The sequence below is a fragment of the Sparus aurata genome, chromosome 2 (assembly GCF_900880675.1).
Source record: "Sparus aurata chromosome 2, fSpaAur1.1, whole genome shotgun sequence".
NCBI classification, from domain to species: domain Eukaryota; kingdom Metazoa; phylum Chordata; class Actinopteri; order Spariformes; family Sparidae; genus Sparus; species Sparus aurata.
The window spans coordinates 31,794,553-31,813,010 of record NC_044188.1 but is presented as its reverse complement, the minus strand read 5'-3'; the positions used below and the strand labels follow the sequence as shown (position 1 = coordinate 31,813,010).

Sequence of the window (18,458 nt, the reverse complement as noted above, 5' to 3'; positions counted from 1 at the left end):
GACCCTGGTATGAAGCAGACGTAGTTCTCGTAGGCTCCCGTTTTTTTTTCACTTATTTTACACATTTCTACGACCATAGTTTGATCATCTTGAAGTGAAACTGGTTACAATCCATCGCCCAATTAACATGGACATGGAGCTTCAGCTGGTAAAGAAATAAAATTAGAAAACAACGATAGTGAACGATAGTGAACAATAGTTTCACGGCTAAGCTAAAGATTGAGTCAAGATGGCGGATGGTGGCCAACTGACTGTTCAACTTCTTCGGGAAGAACTTCAACTTTCCCATGAAGCTATCCTGAGAGACTTCAGAGCAGAGATGTCTACTCTGAGTGGAGAACTGAGGCAAAAAATTGAGGCCATGCGCTCGGAAACTAGTTTTCAAGGTCTGCGCCATGAGTTGGGAGAGGAGATTAACCGACTCCGCCAGGATCATGCCCAGGTGACAACCGAGCAGGCTGACATGGCGCACACTCTTTCGGAGGCTCTCAACCGCATCCAACAATTAGAGCAACACAACAAGTCGAAAACAAAGGAGCTGAAGCGGTTAAAGGACAAGTGTTTTGATTCGGAAAGCAGGAGCCAGCGCCAAAACTTGAGGTTCATCGGCATCCCAGAGGGAGCGAAGGGCTCTTGCCCCACTAGATTCATGGCGGAGCTTATCCCTGAAATTTTGGAGGCAGAGAGTTTTCCCACTCCTGTGGAAATTATCCGGGCCCACTGGTCGCTAGCGCCGAAGCCCAAAAAAGGAGCCTGACCAAGACCTATTATCGTACGGCTACATTATTATACAAAAAAAAAGAGAATCATGGGCCTTGCTAAGGGCAGGGGTCCTCTCATCTTCTTTCGATCATTCCTTATTTTGTTTACGGTGCATATGGACTACATATAACATCTGCAGTTATGTTTGGCTGATGGACCTATCTCCGACCAGGATCTTGATAAGGCTAGAGCGGTAACTTCCCCGTCAATCAATACCCAGGACAATGTTATGGACTTACTTTGCCGGCTGACCTACCTGGTAATGTTCACTTGTTTACCCATGCTCTTTTTTCTTCTCTGGTTTACTTTTTGGCACTGAATGCTAATATTTATATATTCACACGTATGCTTTATAGGCAATTAACCTGATTGTCCAAGTACTGAGTGGCCAGCAATGTTAACTGTGTCACCACACCCACAAGGGATGACCATTATTTAGAGTAGAAAGTGTTGAGAAATGTGGAACAATTATTTCTTATGCTCAAGGGTGTGAAATTTAGGAAACTCAGGCTGATTAGTTCAGCCGAGCAGTGCTGTAGCACTCAGTTTTTTGTACATTTCATTTGGGGAAAGGTAAGGGAGGGAAGATGGGGTGTAATTTCATATTTGTATTGTTTCCTTGTTTCTACGGCAGGTGTAGCTCTAGGTACGTGTTTTGTGATGTGGCTTCGTTGGCATATCTGAACCTGAAACTGTATGACTAACATGCATACGAGTGGGGAGAGTTTGGTTCAACTAATCACCTGGAACACAAAAGGTTTGAACAGCGCCGTAAAAAGGGGCAGGATTTTGGCACGTCTTAAAAAATTAAAGGCAGACATAGCATTTCTACAGGAGACCAACCTGAGATCTGAAGACCACGTTTCTTTACGCAGAGGCTGGGTGGGCCAGGTGTACCATCCCCGCTTCCAGTTTAAATACTTACAAGCATACTTCTTTTATTTGTTCCCGGTCCTTTTCTGATAGTCAGGGCAGGTATGTTATGGTGGAGGGAAAGCTGTACAATGTCCCACTCATTTTTATCTGTATATATGCTCCCAACTTCGATGATGATCAATTTTTCTCATCTTTATGGTCTTCAATTCCTAGTTTAAATTCTCACTGTGTAATTATGGGCGGAGATTTCAACTGTGTTTTAAACCCAAAGCTGGACAGATCTTCTAAAACCTCTCAGGCACTTTCTAGATCAGCAAAGTGTATAGAGTCTTTTCTAAAAAAAAATGGGATGGTTTATCCCTGGCGTTTTAAAAATCCATCTACTCATCACTTTTCTTTTTTCTCCCCAGTTCATCAATCATATTCACAGATTGATTACTTTCTTTTAGACCAAAAAAGGTCTAACCTCCTGACCACTGGCATTTCAGCATAAATCGACGGCTCCTTGACGATTGACTAATTTGTTGTTATTTGTTAAATGTCCACCCAGATAGAGCAATTTGTTTCTATTAATGATAATGGAGAAGTTTCAAAAGGAACACTTTGGGAAAAGCCTATATTCGGGGACAAGTGATTTCTTATGCTGAATCTACTCATCACTCACGTCTAAAACGCCTGTCTGAGATTACAGATGAAATATTGGAAATCGACCGCCAGAATTCAATAACTCCTTCACCAGACCTATACAATAAGAGGATCTCTCTTCAGTCAGATTTTGATCTCCTTTCCACCGATGAGACAGCTAAGCTAATACTTCAGACAAGACATAGACTGTGTGAGCAGGGGGAGAAGGTGGGGCGCCTCTTAGCTCACCAAATTCATCGAGCAGCCTCATCGAGACTTATAGCAGAAATTCCCACAGCCAGTGGTGAAATTCTTACTGATCAACAGGAAATCAACAGTGAATTTAAGTCTTTTTTATACAAATCTCTATACCTCAGAGTCCAAAGGTGACCCTGCATTAATAGGTGAATTCTTAAATAAATTACAAATTCCAACAATAGAGGCAAGCCACAAGGCTAGCCTTGCTGAGCCTTTTTTGCTCCAGGACTTAACACATGCAATAAAAACAATGCAAAGCTCTAAAACTCCAGGCCCAGATGGGTTCATCGCCGAGTTCTTCAAAAACGTTTTCTACTTTAATCTCTCCTGTACTGCTTAATGCTTTCAATGAAGCCTTTACCGCCAGAACGCTCCCTCCTACCTTTTATCAGGCTTCTATATCAGTTTTGTTAAAGGAAGGTAAAGATCCTAGAGAACCGGGTTCATATCGACCAATTAGTCTGTTAAATGTGGATACAAAATTGTTAGCCAAAATGCTTACCACGCGACTGGAAAAAGTTCTCCCACCAATCATATCACCGGATCAGACTGGGTTTGTTAAAAAACGTTTTTTATTTTCCAAACTGCGTAGGCAACATTTTATACCCTCCTGGTTTGGCTCCTCAGCATGCAGTGGTTCTTGTATCTCTGGATGCTGAAAAAGCCTTAGACTGAGCTGAGTGGGATTTTCTTTTTGCAGTTCTTGAAAAGTTTGAACTTGGTGATAATTTTATAACCGGGGTTAAGCTGCTTTATCAGTCCCCTCTTGCCTCGGTACTGACCAGTTCTTTTAGATCTCCCTATTCCCCCCTGCAACAGGGGACAAGGCAGGGCTGCCCTCTTTCCCCACTCTTATTTGTTCTTGCTATTGAGCCCCTAGCTTTGCTCTATGCTCCCTCAGGGGCTATAAGGAACTTTACGGAGGAGGGGTGGAAAACAGGGTCTCTTATTATACGGATGACCTGCTTGTATATATTACAAATCCCTATGAATCTATCCCCAACATAATGTCTACTCTGAAGAAGTATGGTGAGGTCTCAGGTTATAAGTTAAACTTGACAAAGAGTGAACTGTTCCCAATTAACAAAACTGCCCAAAGCCTTTTATACTCACACTTCGCATCTAAAATAACAAATTCATTGAAATATTTGGGAGTTCTAGTAACAAGAGGTATAAACGGCTTGTTCAATGCAAATTCCACCACTATTTCAGCGCACTGTTTGTGAACAGTTTGGCACTTTGGCAGGTAGAATCAACGCAGTAAAAATGAACATTCTTCCAAAATTTTTGTTCCTATTCCAAACTATTCCTCTATTAATAAGAAAATCCTTCTTTACATTCATTGATAACATAATTTCTACTTTTATTTGGAATAAGAAGAGACCTAGAATCTGGAAAGCATATCTGCAGAGGTTGAAGCCAAGTGGGGGAATGGGACTACCAAATTTTAAGCTTTACTACTGGGCGTGTAATCTTCATGCTTTCTCCTTTTGGTCTCATTTTGACAAGCAGGCAGAAAGCCCAATTTGGGTACAAATGGAACACAACTCATGCTATCTGACATCTTTGATTGCCCTTTTGTTTTCTCCAATGCCTCTATCATTACAATATGTCAGGAACAATCCCATTGTAACACAGTCTCTGAAATTATGGTCCATTATTAGGAAAAACTATGGTTGGCAGAGTGGTTCTCTACTTGCCCCTGTTCACCCCACCCAACTCTTCTCTCCGTCCATCAGGGATGACTCTTATGGCATTTGAAGTCAGGGTGGTGTGGACAACATGAAGGCTCTCTTTATAGATAATATATTTCCTACCTTTGAAATACTGAGGCATACATTTAATTTTCCACAATCCCATTTTTTCAGATTCCTCCAGGTTCGTAGTTATATTAAAGCTAATAATCCCTCTTTTCCCAATCTGCAGATGAATTGCCCATGGAAACCTTGTTTCCTTTGAGCCTTCCCGACAGGGTGCAATATCCTATCTTTATAATCTCCTATCCAACACGCAAAATCCTTCTGAATCTCAGCCACCAAGCTGGATTTGGTGGCTGAGGGAGGTGATGCATCATCTCAAGCTAGAGAAACTGAGACACACAATTCACGGCCCCTCTGTGGAAACCATTTATCGAGTATATCAGAGCTAAGCTATCCCTCCCCAGTGTATCCCCAATATGAATTAAGTCAGGTTTATCTATTTTCCTAAGTATGTCTCTGTCCTCATAGCACATCACAATGACATGTAATTTGCCTTTTATGTTTTTCAACTGCCTGTTACTGTTTTGTCATATGTATGTTCTGTCTTTTTGTATTCGTTCTTGTAATGCGTTCTGAAAAAAAGCCAATAAAAATATGTTTAAAAAAAAAGAAGTTTGGGCACACATTCTCATGTAATGGTTTTTCTTTATTTTCATGTAGATTCTCACTGAAGGCATCAAAACTATGAATGAACATGTATGGAATTATGTAGTGAACAAAAAAGTGTGAAATAACTCAAAACATGTTTTATATTTTAGATTCTTCAAAATAGCAACCCTTTGCTTTGATAACTAGTTAGCACACTCTTGGCATTCTCTTGATGAGCTTCATGAGGTCGTCACCTGAAATGGTTTTCCAACAGTCTTGAAGGAGTTCCCAGAGATGCTGAGCACTTGTTGGCCCTTTGCCTTCACTCTGCGGTCCATCTAATCCCAAACCGTCTCAATTGAGTTTAGGTCACGTGACTATGGAGGCCAGGTCATCTGGTGCAGCACTCCATCACTCTCCTTTTTGGTCAAATAGCCCTTACACAGCCTGAAGGTGTGTTTGGGGTCATTGTGCTGTTGAAAAACAAATGATGGTCCAACTAAAAGCAAACTGAATGGGATGGCATGTCGCTGCAGGATGCTGTGGTAGTCATGCTGGTTCAGTGTCACCAACAAAGCAGCCCCACACCATCACACCTCCTCCTCCATGCTTCATGGTGGGAACCATGCATGTAGAGACCATCCGTTCACCTTTTCTGTGTCGCACAAAGACACGGCGGGTGGAACCAAAGATCTCAAATTTGGACTTTTCAGACCAAAGCACAGATTTCCACTGGTCTAATGTCCATTCCTTGTGTTTCTTGGCCCAAACAAATATTATCTGCTTGTTGCTTTTCCTTAGTACTCTTTTTTTAGCAGCTATTTGACCATAAAGGCCTGATTCACACAGTCTCCTCTGAACAGTTGATGTAGAGATGTGTCTGCTACTAGAACTCTGTGTGGCATTCATCTGGGCTCTAACCTGAGGTGCTGTTACCTTGCGATTTCTGAAGCTGGTGACTCGGATGAACTTATCCTCAGCAGCAGAGGTGACTCTTGGTCTTCTCCTGGGACAGTCCTCATGGGAGCCAGTTTCGTTGTAGCGCTTGATGGTTTTTGCGACTGCACTTGGGGACACATTCAAAGTTTTGCAATTTTCCGGACTGATGGACCTTCAGTTCATAAAGTTATGATGGACTGTCGTTTCTCTTTACTTAGCTGATTGGTTCTTGCCATAATATGTATTCTAACAGTTGTCAAATAGGGCTGTCAGCTGTCTACCAACCTGACTTCTGCACAACACAACTCATGGTCCCAACCCAATTAAGAAGGCAAGAAATTCCACAAATGTACCCTGACAAGGCTCACCTGTGAAGTGAAAACCATTTCAGGTGACTACACCATGAAGCTCATTGAGAGAAGGCTGAGGGTTTGCAGCGCTGTCAATAAAGCAAAGAGTTGCTACTTTGAAGAATCTAATATATGAAACATATTTACAGTTATTTCACACTTTTTTTGTTTACTACATAATTCCATTATGTTCATTCATAGTTTTGATGCCTTCAGTTAGAATCTACAATGTAAATAGTCATGCAAATAAAAAAAACCATTACAAGAGAAGGTGTGTCCAAACTTTTGACTGGTAGTGTATGTCAACCCAGTTGATTTGAATTAGAACGGGGACAAGCAAGCTTGTCAAAAAACAGGACATAATTGCGGCTGTAATTGGGATAAACAATGACTTAGAAAAGGTCATCCATGCTTTTATCTCCTCCAGACTGGACTACTGTAATGCACTTTACTCTGGTATCAGCAGCGAAACATCCAAAGACTACAGCTGATACAAAATGCTGCTGCTAGGTTTTTAACACGTACTAAGAGATGTGACCACATTGCACCAATCCTTGCTGCTCTTTGCTGGTTACAAATCAAATCAAATCAAATCAAATCAAATCAATTTTATTTATATAGCCCAATCACATTGCCTCAATGGGCTTTACAATCTGTACAGTGAACAACATCCTCTGTCCTTAGACCCTCGATTCGAGTGAGGAAAAACTTCACGTTGATGGAAAAAAAACCTTTTAACAGGGTAAAAAAAAAAAACAATGAAAGAAACCTCAGGAAGAGCCACAGAGGAGGGATCCCTCTTCCAGGACGGACAGACATGCAATAGATGTTGCGTATACAGAACAGAGCAACAATTCACAGTTTACAAGTTACATCAACAGAAAGTCTGATACAAGTTATGTAAAGTGAGTGGATCCAGGAGACGACCGAGCAGGACGAGGCATCACCAAGTGGAGCCCGAGCCAGACGACCTCCTGTCCACCATGTTGACCTGGAAGAGGGCAGGACACACAAGATAATTAGTCATAGACAGAGAGAGGGATCAAGATTAACAGAAATATAGATATGAGGAGATAGTGAAATGGTAGATGGTCCCAGGGGGCCGTGGTCCATCAGAAGGGAGCCTGAAAGAAAGAGGGGAGGAGGAGAAAGAGAAGGAGGAGAGAGAGGAGGAGGAAGCTATAGAGAGAGTAGAGAGTGACACAGCTTGTAGCTTGTGGGAACAGAAAACAAAAACAAAGGTTAGAGAAATGCAGTATTTATCAGAATAAACAGATTCTTACAGTTGATATTAGGGCTAATTAAAGGCTAAATCGAAGAAGTGAGTTTTGAGTTTAGATTTAAAGGCGTCAACAGAGCCAGATTGTCTGATGTCAGCTGGGAGGTTATTCCAGAGGAAGGGAGCCCGATAGGAAAAAGCCCTGCAGCCAGCTGACTTCTTCTTTATCCTGGGAACCAGCAGGAGCCCTGAATTTTGAGAGCGTAATGCCCGAGTTGGAATATCTGGTGTAATTAGATCTGACATGTACGACGGGGCCGTGTACAGTTTTGTATGTCATCAGCAGCACCTTAAAGTCTGATCTTGGATGCACTGGGAGCCAGTGCAGAGATGCTAAGATTGGTGTAATATGATAACATTTTCTTGTATGTGTTAAGACTCTAGCTGCAGCATTCTGAACCATCTGAAGACTTTTAGTGCTCTCACGTGGAAGACCTGAAAATAAGGCATTGCAGTAGTCAAGCCTAGACGAAACAAAGGCATGAATCAGGATCTCTGCGTCTGCCGTGGACAGGAAGGACCTAATTTTAGCTATATTGCGCAGGTGGTAGAAGGCGATCTTGGTAATTTCTTTGATGTGCTGATCAAAGGAGAGTGTAGAATCAAAAGTAACACCTAGATTCTTGACGGTTGAGCTTTGAGAAATAACGCAGTTGTCGAGAGTTACAGTCACCTGGTCAACATGGTAGTTGGAAGTTTTCTGACATCCACTTCTTCACTGCATATAGGCAGGTCACTAGTTTCGTGATTTGAGATTTGTCATCAGCTTTTAAGGGCACATACAGCTGAGTTACCTGTGAGTTTTAGAATTGATTTTAAGATTTTACTGCTTATTTTTAAAGCCTTGAATGGTCAGGCTCCTGCCTATATTTGTGATCTGCTGACTCCTTATGAGCCTGATCGCCGCCTGAGATCCTCCAGCAGGGCCCTCCTAATGGTTCCAAAATCTCGACTAGTCACTAAAGGTGACCGGGCCTTTCCTGTTCGTGCCCCTCGGCTATGGAACTCCCTGCCTAGAGATCTCAGGCAGGCTCACTCAGTATCCTCTTTTAAATCCCTTCTTAAAACTCACTTTTATCTGATGGCTTTTTCTTAATTGTTGGTATTGTTGTAACTATTTAAATTATTTTATATGTTTTATCTTTGTTTGGATTTTTAACTCATTATGTTATCTGTTTTATTGTAAAGCACTTTGTGACTTGTTTTTGAAAAGTGCTATATAAATAAAGTTATTATTATTATTATTATTATTATTATTATTATTATCATCATTATTATTACTCTCTGGGAGGGATTAACAGTAATGACCACAGCAAATGAGATTAAAATTACCTGACCTCCTCTGGAGAAATAATCTTATTCAAGTGAGGTTTCAGGTTATCTAATGTGTGAAACTTGCCACTCCTAAATTGGTTCCATTCCCATCACTACACTGCCTCTCATACATAGGCGGCCTTACCTATGTTTCAACCGTTTCAATTGAAACGGGCCCCGGCCGAGGGTATAGCTGCGCCGATCCCGTGGGTGCTCCGGTGCTCGAGCACCCACTGAGGAGCTCGTGCGCGAGGTATCGGCTGCTGTCACCGCTGTGCCGGACCGGTACAGGAAAATACTGGCCGGCCCTGCAGACAGTGGCGTAAGTAAGGAAGAAAAAAAAACAGCTGTCGAGAATTGCCACAGGCCCTGTTTTTGTGAATGAAATATCTGGGGGCAGGTCGGTAAGTATGGAGCCAGAACGGTGACTTAAAAAAATTGGCATCCAAAAAAAAAAATTGGCATTGAAAACAAAACCAGTACTGAAAAAAGAAACATTGTCATTGAAACATTTGTATTGAAAACAGTTGTATTGGCATTGAAACAAGTATTGGCACTGAAAAAAGAAAGTAATTCAAATAATTCAAATCCGAAAATCTTATCATATTATTTTATTGGGATTTTTTTGTATTTTTCAATGACAATCTTCAGATTTTTTCTTCATGTCACTTTTTTTTCAGTGCAACTGATTTTCAGTTTCAACTTTCTGTCACTGTTTGGGCGTCAAGAGGGAGGGGCCTGAGGGGAGGGGCAAGTAGAGCGTGGTTTGCATATCATTTGAGAAGGTAATGGCAGCAGCCTGCGGGAAGGCGGGGCTGGACGGTCCAGCCACAATACCGTTGTGGCCGGCTGTCTCTGGGCAACACAGAGTCCAACTACCTCGCAGACTTTTCTTCAAGCTCTCTCCTGATGTGTCCAAGTCTCTGTGTATCTGGTTCTGTCCCGGAGCTCCCGAGCTCCAGTCTCTATATGCATATGGAGTGTGGTAGTAGTACCGGCGCGCCGAGCACGAAGCATTAGCCACAGTTAGCACAACAGTAGAACAGCCTGTTGCTCCGAGCCGGGGCTGCAGCGCCAACTGCAGCACGGAGCTAACGAGCATTAGCCCCAGCTGTGTCGCTCCGAGCCGGGGCTGCCTCGCCGACAGCAGCGCTCCGTCTGCTCCCCGAGCTCTGATCCACCCAGGTACTTGTAATCCTCCACCGCCTCCACATCCCTTCCCAGAATGCACAGAGGTTGGAAAGCCGTCTTCCTCTTCTTCCTGAAACATGTCTGGCACATGTCTTCAGGATCCTGGGGCTGATACCGTCAGGGCCTGCAGCCTTCTGCTGGTGGAGTCTCTCCAGCTGTCTCCTAACCTGGCCTGCAGTCACAGTCATGCGGGGGAGGCTGCTGGTGTCTTCAGTGGAGGACGAGGAGGTGGAGGAGGAGGTGAAGGTGGAGGAGGAGGAGGAGGAGGTAGAGGAGGAGGAGGTGGAGGAGGAGGAGGAGGAGGAGGAGGAGGAGAGGTGCTGCACAGGAGAGCTCACAGCAGGGGAGTGAGGGAGGAGGGGAGGAGGCATTTGGGGCAGTGAGGGTGTGTGGGGGTCTGGAGGTGTCATGGAGACGACAGAAGGCTGTGAGCTGAACCTATTGAAGAATCTGTTCAGCTCGTTTGCCCTCTCCAGGCTGCCCGATGACTGTCTGCCGCTCACCTTACACCCAGTGATCTGCTTCATACCAGTCCACACATCCCTCACATTGTTCTGCTGGAGTTTGGCCTCCAGCTTCCTCCTGTAGGCATCTTTACAGGCCCTCAGCATATCCCTGAGTTCATGCTGCACTCTCCTCAGTTCTTCCCTGTCTCCAGACCTGAACGCCCTCTTCTTCTTGTTAAGAAGGGCTTTCAGGTCATTGGTGATCCACGGCTTATTATTAGGGAAGCAGCGTACAGTCCGGGTTGGCATGGTGGTGTGTTCACTTAACCTGATGTATTCTGTGATGCAGTCGGTCATGCTGTCCAGATCCTCTCCATGTGGCTCAACAAGTGCATCCCAGTCTGTCGACTCAAAGCAGTCCTGTAGTGCGTCAGCAGCCTCCTGAGTCCACCTCCTCACGCTCCTAGTGTGGACAGGCTGCCGCTGAACAAGGGTGATATACTTAGGGGTCAGCAGAACCAGGTTGTGGTCAGATCTTCCAAGAGGGGGGAGGGCTGTGGGACTGTAAGCATCCTTAGCATTTGCATACAACAGATCCAGTGTGTTACAGTCTCTGTCGGGGCAGTCAACATACTGGTGAAATGTTGGGAGGGTTTTGTCCAGTGAGACGTGATTAAAATCCCCAGTAATGACAATAAATGCGTTAGGATGCTGCGTCTGTATCTGGGCAACAGCGGAGTGGATGACGTCACAGGCCAGCGCTGCATCAGCTGAAGGAGGAACGTACACACCGATAATGATGGAGGACGTGAATTCCCGGGGCAAATAATAAGGCCTCATCCCCACAGTCAGCAGTTCAATGTCCAGGGTACAGAGACGTTTCTTCACGTGAACATGTCCGGGATTACACCACCTCTCACTCACGTACAGTGCAATCCCTCCTCCTTTCTTCTTTCCGCTGCTTGACACGTCCCTGTCCGCCCGAACAGTGCTGAAGCCGGGAATCGCCACGCTGTGGTCCGGGATGTGCGAGTGAAGCCATGTCTCCATGAAACACAACACACTGCACTCATGATTTTCCCTCTGAGCCTTTATCAGCGCGGCGAGCTCGTCCGTCTTGTTCCCCAGAGACCTCACGTTTCCCATGACGGTCGCCGGTACAGCCGGTCTGTGTCTCCTCTTCTTCACCCTCCATTTCACTCCGGCTCTGCAGCCACGGCATCTCCTCCGCAGCTCCTTCAGGACCTCAGGCCTGGCTCCAGGCAGCAGTGCAGGTTTACACAGCGCAATCAGCTGGTCGCGTGCGTAAACAATGCGCTCAGTGATGCGCTCCTGACCCTCCGTTGCTAGGGTTAGCAAAAATATCAAAAAAAAGTGCCGCAAAAGTTTAAAAAAAGGAAAGTGTCCATCCTCTCACGCTCACCGGAGAACAGTCGTCTTAACTCACAACAAAAATCTAAACAGAAATACAAAAAACTACTAAAAAAAACTACGAAAAGCTTGGAAACCCACAGGAGCTGCTGCAACAGGCTGCCACCTAGTACGGCGCCATGGTAACAAATAGCGTTAGCACAACAGTTTGTGCTAACTGTGGCTAATGCTCCGTGCTCGGTGCCCCGGTACTACTACCACACTCCATATGCATATAGAGACTTGAGCTCGAGAGCTCCGGGACAGAACCAGATACACAGAGACTTGGGCACATCAGGAGAGAGCCTGAAGAGAAGTCCGCGAGGTAGTTGGACTCTGTGTTGCCTAGAGACGGCTGGCACACGGGCCCTAAATGGTGTCTTATGGCTGGACCGTCCAGCCCCCGCCTTCCCGGGAATCTGGGATGAAAATGTCACAAACTTCTCCAGCTTCTCTGTGAATTCTCTGGCATCTTTCTGCAAGTGAAGTTGTTGCGGCGGAGGAAACGATTCAGCCAACCAGCACTCGTTGCAAACTCCTCATCTCTGCTGTCACTCACTGTTGCGGACATTTGTTCCACCATCACCCTGATCATTTTGCGGGACACTCTCTCGTGGCGTGCCCGTTTGCTGATAACTCATTCCCGCATGTTTATCTCAGGCTCCTCACTAGCCTTCTTCCTCCCTCCAGCAGGCAGCCTGGCCCTGTTGCTGTCCTCCTCGGACAGACGCTGAAGCTCCGTTAGATTTTTTCGCCAATCTCTCTCTCTCTTGGGGTCGACAGAGAAACGTCTAGGCGCAGCAGAAATAAATAAATAAATAAATGAATAAAAATAAAATAAAAAACGGCCGTCCATTGGCCCATTATTGATCGGCCCACGGGGAAAAATCCCGATGGCCAGTCCACCCCTGCAATAGCAGTTCTCTCCAATGGCTGTACGTGTGTCCAAGCGTGTGTGTGTGTGTGTGTGTGTGTGTGTGTGTGTGTGTGTGTGTGTGTGTGCGTGCGCTTGTGTTTAGGGGCACAAACAAAATATTTGCACCGGGGCCTATCACCATTACGCTACTGCCTGCAGATGTTGAGCTACATACACCAACAACCTGCTGGTCGCTTCAAACTAATTAAAACACACCTGAGGTCAACGATGCTGCAGGAGCGGCTGTCAGCCCTCGCTTAAATCTCAATTGAGCACGACGTCACAAGATCACTCGAACTCGAGATGACATAATTAGAGCATTCTCAGCACTGAAAAACAGAAAGGGCGGATTTCTGTTAAGGACGAGTCTGTCTGTAGCCTGTCTGTTCTTTTCCTGCATGCTGTCCGTGGTGCTTATTAGGCTACTTTTGTTGCCAATTTTCAAGTTCATGATTGTTATAGGTGTTATAGTTTTGGATTGTAATACGATATCTGTTCGTGTCTTAAAATGCACATAAATATGAAAAATGCATTTGCATTTTGTTGAAAACCAACTTCAATCCTCGTTTTTTTCCCTGCTCATTCCTGGTTTCTTGCCCTATAGAGATTTTAACACTTGGTCACAATGTATCGTTTTAAGACCATACGCGTCCCTGGGAGGCATGATGAGTTTAGGCAACTGCATCTTTTCAGGTTTCAATGCATCAGCGACGTATGGGCGCAAACATATCGGTAATTAAATGTTTTATGGGATAGGGCCTCATATGTAATATTGAAACGGGCCCCCAGATGCCAAAGGCCGCCACTGCTCTCATATAATATGAAGGTGGTACAAAAGTAATTTCACTTCACAGAAAGGCACTGTTTTTTTTTTGTTTTTTTTTTTTACTGATACAAACTGTAGCACCTTTTCCATAAAAGAGTACCATATAACTGTTGAGACTTCTCTATTAGTCAATCCATGGTTATTTATCTGACCGTCATCTTTCTTTTTAGATATTTGACTTGCTGCCTGTTAAGAAAGCCTCCAGTTTCCCACATGATGTAGAAGATCCTGTATCATGTTTAAATGTGAGACAAAGAAGATATATTATGCCAAACCATGATGACAACAGCGCCTATGGAGTTTTCAAGGTAATTCTTACATTAATAAGTAATATATTATTTTTAATGGATCACTGACAGCATATTTGCTGTGCAAATACAAGGCTAAATAACAATCTATGCAATGGATACTACAATACTGATCAAGCTCTGCAGTGACATGTCACATGCTGTTGGTTTGTCTAGAAATTGGGCCTGAAGATGGCAACAAATTTGTTCTTTAGGATGCCATCATGTGTGAACTTCAAGGGAACAGAATACTACAGCCACCATCCTTGTGAGACATCTTTCTTTGGTCAAATTAAGTAATGCATGCTGAATACTTAGTTCATTGTTTCAAGTCTACCTCTGACTCTGGTTGAAAGTTGTCCTGTGTCATCAGATGTTCATCGTGAGCGAGAAGTTATGTATATGCGATCATCATCATCACCTGGGGGGGGTCCTCCTCCAATTGTTACGTTTCGCACTTTCTTCCCTGAGACATGGATATGGAATCTGGTAGAAGTTGGGTGAGCATCTGTCACAAGCCGCTTTGCATGACCGCCATGATTTTTAATGTTGTAAAGAAAATAAAGCTGAAACCGTTCTAAAAAGAACTCCACAGAGAGTTCCATTCACCAAAATTTTCTGACTAATCCACATAGTAAAAGTATTTTCCTCCAACTTACAATATCTAAAATATTATAAGATATACTTTATTGTCCATTGGGGAAATTTTGCCTGGCATGGGAGAAAATGTTCATAAAATAGCAGACACTACAGTGCTACCCAAAACACAATAATAAGTTACACTGACTATAATTAACAGTTGTAAAATCTGCCTGTTTATTGTGTATTGGTCCAGGGAATCTGGAACGAAGGATGTGTCCCTCACCGTCCCCGACACCATCACCACCTGGGAGACGGAGGCGTTCTGTTTGTCCCCTCAGGGTTTTGGCTTGGCTCCTCGTAAACACTTCACTGTCTTCCAGCCGTTCTTCCTCGAGCTCAGCCTGCCTTACTCCATCATCCGAGGGGAGCACTTTGAACTGAAGGCCACCACCTTCAACTACCTGTCCAGCTGCATTATGGTAATCAATACCTTCACATGACTTATTGTCTGTAGTACATGAAAGACTTCAAGAGATGTATTCTGCTAATAAACTGGTCAATCTACATGAAATGTAAATTGTCCTTTCCTAAAAAGAAGACTTATACATGTAGATAGATACAGCAGAATCACTTATTTAAAGAAATACATATTGATGTTTGCCTTACATTTTGTGATGTCCTTACCATAATGCTCTCTTTTCATGATTAAATTTGTTCACAGCTATACGACTGTCAAATTTTTATTTTGCTGTAACTTTACAGATTTAAAAGTGAGATTGTGTTTCTTGGACAGGTCAGTGTGACTCTGGCCCCATCCTCAGATTACACCGTCACCCCTCTCTCTGGTGACCAGTACACATCCTGTCTGTGTGCCAATGAACGCAAAACGCTCAGCTGGACCATGATCCCCTCAGTCTTAGGTAAGGGTCAGACATTTAGAGGTTTTGTCAACACTATTTTTCTGTTTTTACAAATAGAACTGTGGTTCTGATTTCGTCATGTTACATATTTCATGCATAGCTACGAACACCATACACTTGTTAAATGCTTCAAACTAGCTCAGCCTGCTGTCTAAACATAATTTTCCTTCATAACGTGTGTCATAATTCATTTGTTTTTATGATGAGTTCAGGGCCACATTTATATTGTACCACATTGTACAACAACATGAACTTCAGTCTCCATGGAAGCCGCAGAGTGACGATACTCTGACACAATTGCAACAAAAACTGAATATGTCAGTAATGGATAATGGATCTTTTTAGGGGTTGTGAATGTGTCAGTAACTGCTGAGGCTGTGGCATCTCACATGTCATGTGACAATGAGATTGTGAGCGTGCCAGAGAGAGGTCGCATTGATGTGGTCACCCGACCTCTCATAGTAAAGGTGAGCAGCTTAAAGCAAGACAACAAAGAGTTTGGCCCAGAAATAATAACCTGCATAACAAGTGTTTACACTCACATGTACAAGTTAAATGGTCTCCCACCTCTTGTCTTCTCAGGCCGAGGGAACTGAGATGACAAAAACCTACAACTGGCTGCTCTGTCCTAAAGGTCAGTCTGCTTTGGACCAGGAGTGTTAATGTCAACGTCTCTGAGACGCTGCTTGTGTGGCTGTGTGTGCGCTGCAGGTGTCGCTATACTATTTTGTAGATAGTATCTTCTTCAATGATGTCTCCATGTTTTAAATGTTCTGAATATGAGATTCATTTTTAAGGTTTTCTTATATTTATATATTATAATGTTATAACATGTTTGCAGCTGTCCTACTACTTGCTCTTCTAGCAACCTACTGCAGGTCCTTATTTAAATTTAACATGGCAATGACTGACAGCCAGGCATTTTTAACATCCAGGCTGAAAGCAAACCCAAATGACCAATAGAATTTCAATATTTGGAACAAAGGTAAGATTTCTAGCTTCTTGGTCTTCATGGTCATTAGTCTAAGTGTGGCAAATAAGGGCAATTAGCCATATTTAAAGAAGTATTTGTAATATATGACCGGAACTGTAGTTTAAAACATTAAAAACTAACATAATCAACAGAGTGTGAAGAAACAGTGTTGATTTTGTGTCAAACACGTCGATTTACTGTGTTGCAGACACTATTCTACTAAAGTTAGCATGCTAACTAGCTAGCCCCGGCCCATTCTGTCCTATAATACTCCTTTGTACCTCTAGAGGTGATAGTCCCAGTAGATTCAGCTGGGAGTAAGTAGCAAAAGCAGTTTGTTACAGTATTTTAGCACCTATTTTCTTTACATAACAGAAAATACGACCATGTACCATATGAAATTTGATTTCTCTCTTTAACCGAGCTAAGAACAGCAGAACTGCCCTTGCTTCAGCTATGAGGGTCACTGAGCTTCAAGGCTAACTAAGCTACTTGCTAAATGCATGTAGCTGCTCGGGCCAGAGAAAACTTAATTTAAGAGTACAGCAAGCAGCAGTAAGCCATCATGTGTCTGCTACCTCTGAATTCTGGCCCCTTACCCATAAGTAGCAAATCCTGTGGCATTTAATTCAGTAATTATTCGAACTGACATCTGTAATTTGGTAGTTGCCTCATCACCAGCACTGATCCATGTGTTGTTTTGTTTATTTCTGTTCCCAGGAGAAGCTTTGACAGAAGAAATAGAACTACTACTCCCCGAGAATGTGATTGATGGATCTGCCCGTGCTTCACTATCAGTGCTGGGTAATCAGATTACTTGAATTTCATTCATGGTAGCTGTAACAAAACAATTACTGGAAGGATAACTGGTTCCACCGCCTCTGAATTAACTCTGGTAGGATAACTGGTGTTTCGCCTCTGAAATAACTCTTGGTAAAGATTTTCTGACCATGTCACTTTCATACGAAATACTTTGCTGTGCGGTACACAGCCCACTGAGGTAATGTGACTGTGATCTTGGGCTATAGAAATAAAACGGATTTGATTCTTATGAAAGTGTCTAGGGATCATCACGTGGCTGTGCATTTTGTAGCCCATTAACTTCAAATTTGACAAAGCCTATTTTTAGGACAACTGTTTCTTATGACTGCCATTAATTTATAGATTGGTTCACTACATTCCAGACAATCCATCTAAAGTCATTTTGGTGTGAAAAAACAGATCAATGTACAAAGAACTTGTGAGATGGGCAATTCATTTTGTGCAGGAGACATTCTGGGTCGAGCCCTGAAGAACCTGGATGGACTGCTGAAGATGCCATATGGATGTGGCGAACAGAACATGGCACTCCTGGCCCCTAATATCTACATCCTCCAGTACCTGAAAAACACACAGCAGCTGACCACAACCATCAAGGAAAAAGCTACCAACTTCCTGACCAGCGGTGAGTCTCTGTTGGTATTTTCAAGACGAAGACAAAAACTCAAGTATCTAGTCATGGACTTCTAAGTAGCTGGTCCACCAGCGGAAACTGTCCTTTGCAACCTACTGTATGTCAGAGTGGCTCAGAGGCACTTGGGTAATTTATTTAAAAAAATATTGATATATTTAATATATATAAATATATATACATAAAAAATACATACAAATAAATCTATTTCTGTGAGCAGTTTAAATGTTACAAAGTAAAAGATGTCTTTTTCACCAAACTCTATGACAAATAATAATAATAATCATCTGGATTTGCTTGTTATGATTATTATACAGGCTATCAGAGACAGCTTAACTACAAGCACTATGATGGTGCTTACAGTACATTCGGAACAGGAGTCGGGAACACCTGGTGAGAACACCACTGAATGCACACCCAAAGACCAACACATAAATAAATGTTAACATTACACATTGTACTAATTGTCTAGTACCTGATTATAATCAGTGCATCATGGTGGCTGGTGGCTTTTTATGAATATCTGACCTTGTTTAACTCTTCTACAGGTTGACTGCTTTTGTGCTAAGATCCTTTGTCAAAGCACAGTCTTTCGTCTACATTGACCCAGAGAAGATTCGACAGACTAAGGATTGGCTGGAGAGTAAACAACAAGAAAATGGCTGTTTTGAGCAGTCAGGAAACCTCTTCAACAACAGAATGAAGGT

At 43.2% G+C, this 18,458-nt stretch overlaps 1 protein-coding gene across 1 annotated transcript in view; it reads left to right on the top strand.

Annotated features, from left to right (window-relative positions):
* The window catches only part of LOC115573817 (alpha-2-macroglobulin-P-like), a 51,766-nt gene that overhangs the window by 28,106 nt on the left and 5,202 nt on the right, over window positions 1-18,458 (top strand). Inside the window, exons 16-26 of the mRNA XM_030404819.1 lie at window positions 13,710-13,847; window positions 14,004-14,094; window positions 14,200-14,326; window positions 14,662-14,887; window positions 15,202-15,328; window positions 15,674-15,795; window positions 15,911-15,962; window positions 17,022-17,105; window positions 17,569-17,745; window positions 18,069-18,144; window positions 18,300-18,456. Coding sequence (XP_030260679.1) covers window positions 13,710-13,847; window positions 14,004-14,094; window positions 14,200-14,326; window positions 14,662-14,887; window positions 15,202-15,328; window positions 15,674-15,795; window positions 15,911-15,962; window positions 17,022-17,105; window positions 17,569-17,745; window positions 18,069-18,144; window positions 18,300-18,456 — 1,377 coding nt within the window. The remainder of the gene's footprint in view (window positions 1-13,709; window positions 13,848-14,003; window positions 14,095-14,199; window positions 14,327-14,661; window positions 14,888-15,201; window positions 15,329-15,673; window positions 15,796-15,910; window positions 15,963-17,021; window positions 17,106-17,568; window positions 17,746-18,068; window positions 18,145-18,299; window positions 18,457-18,458) is intronic.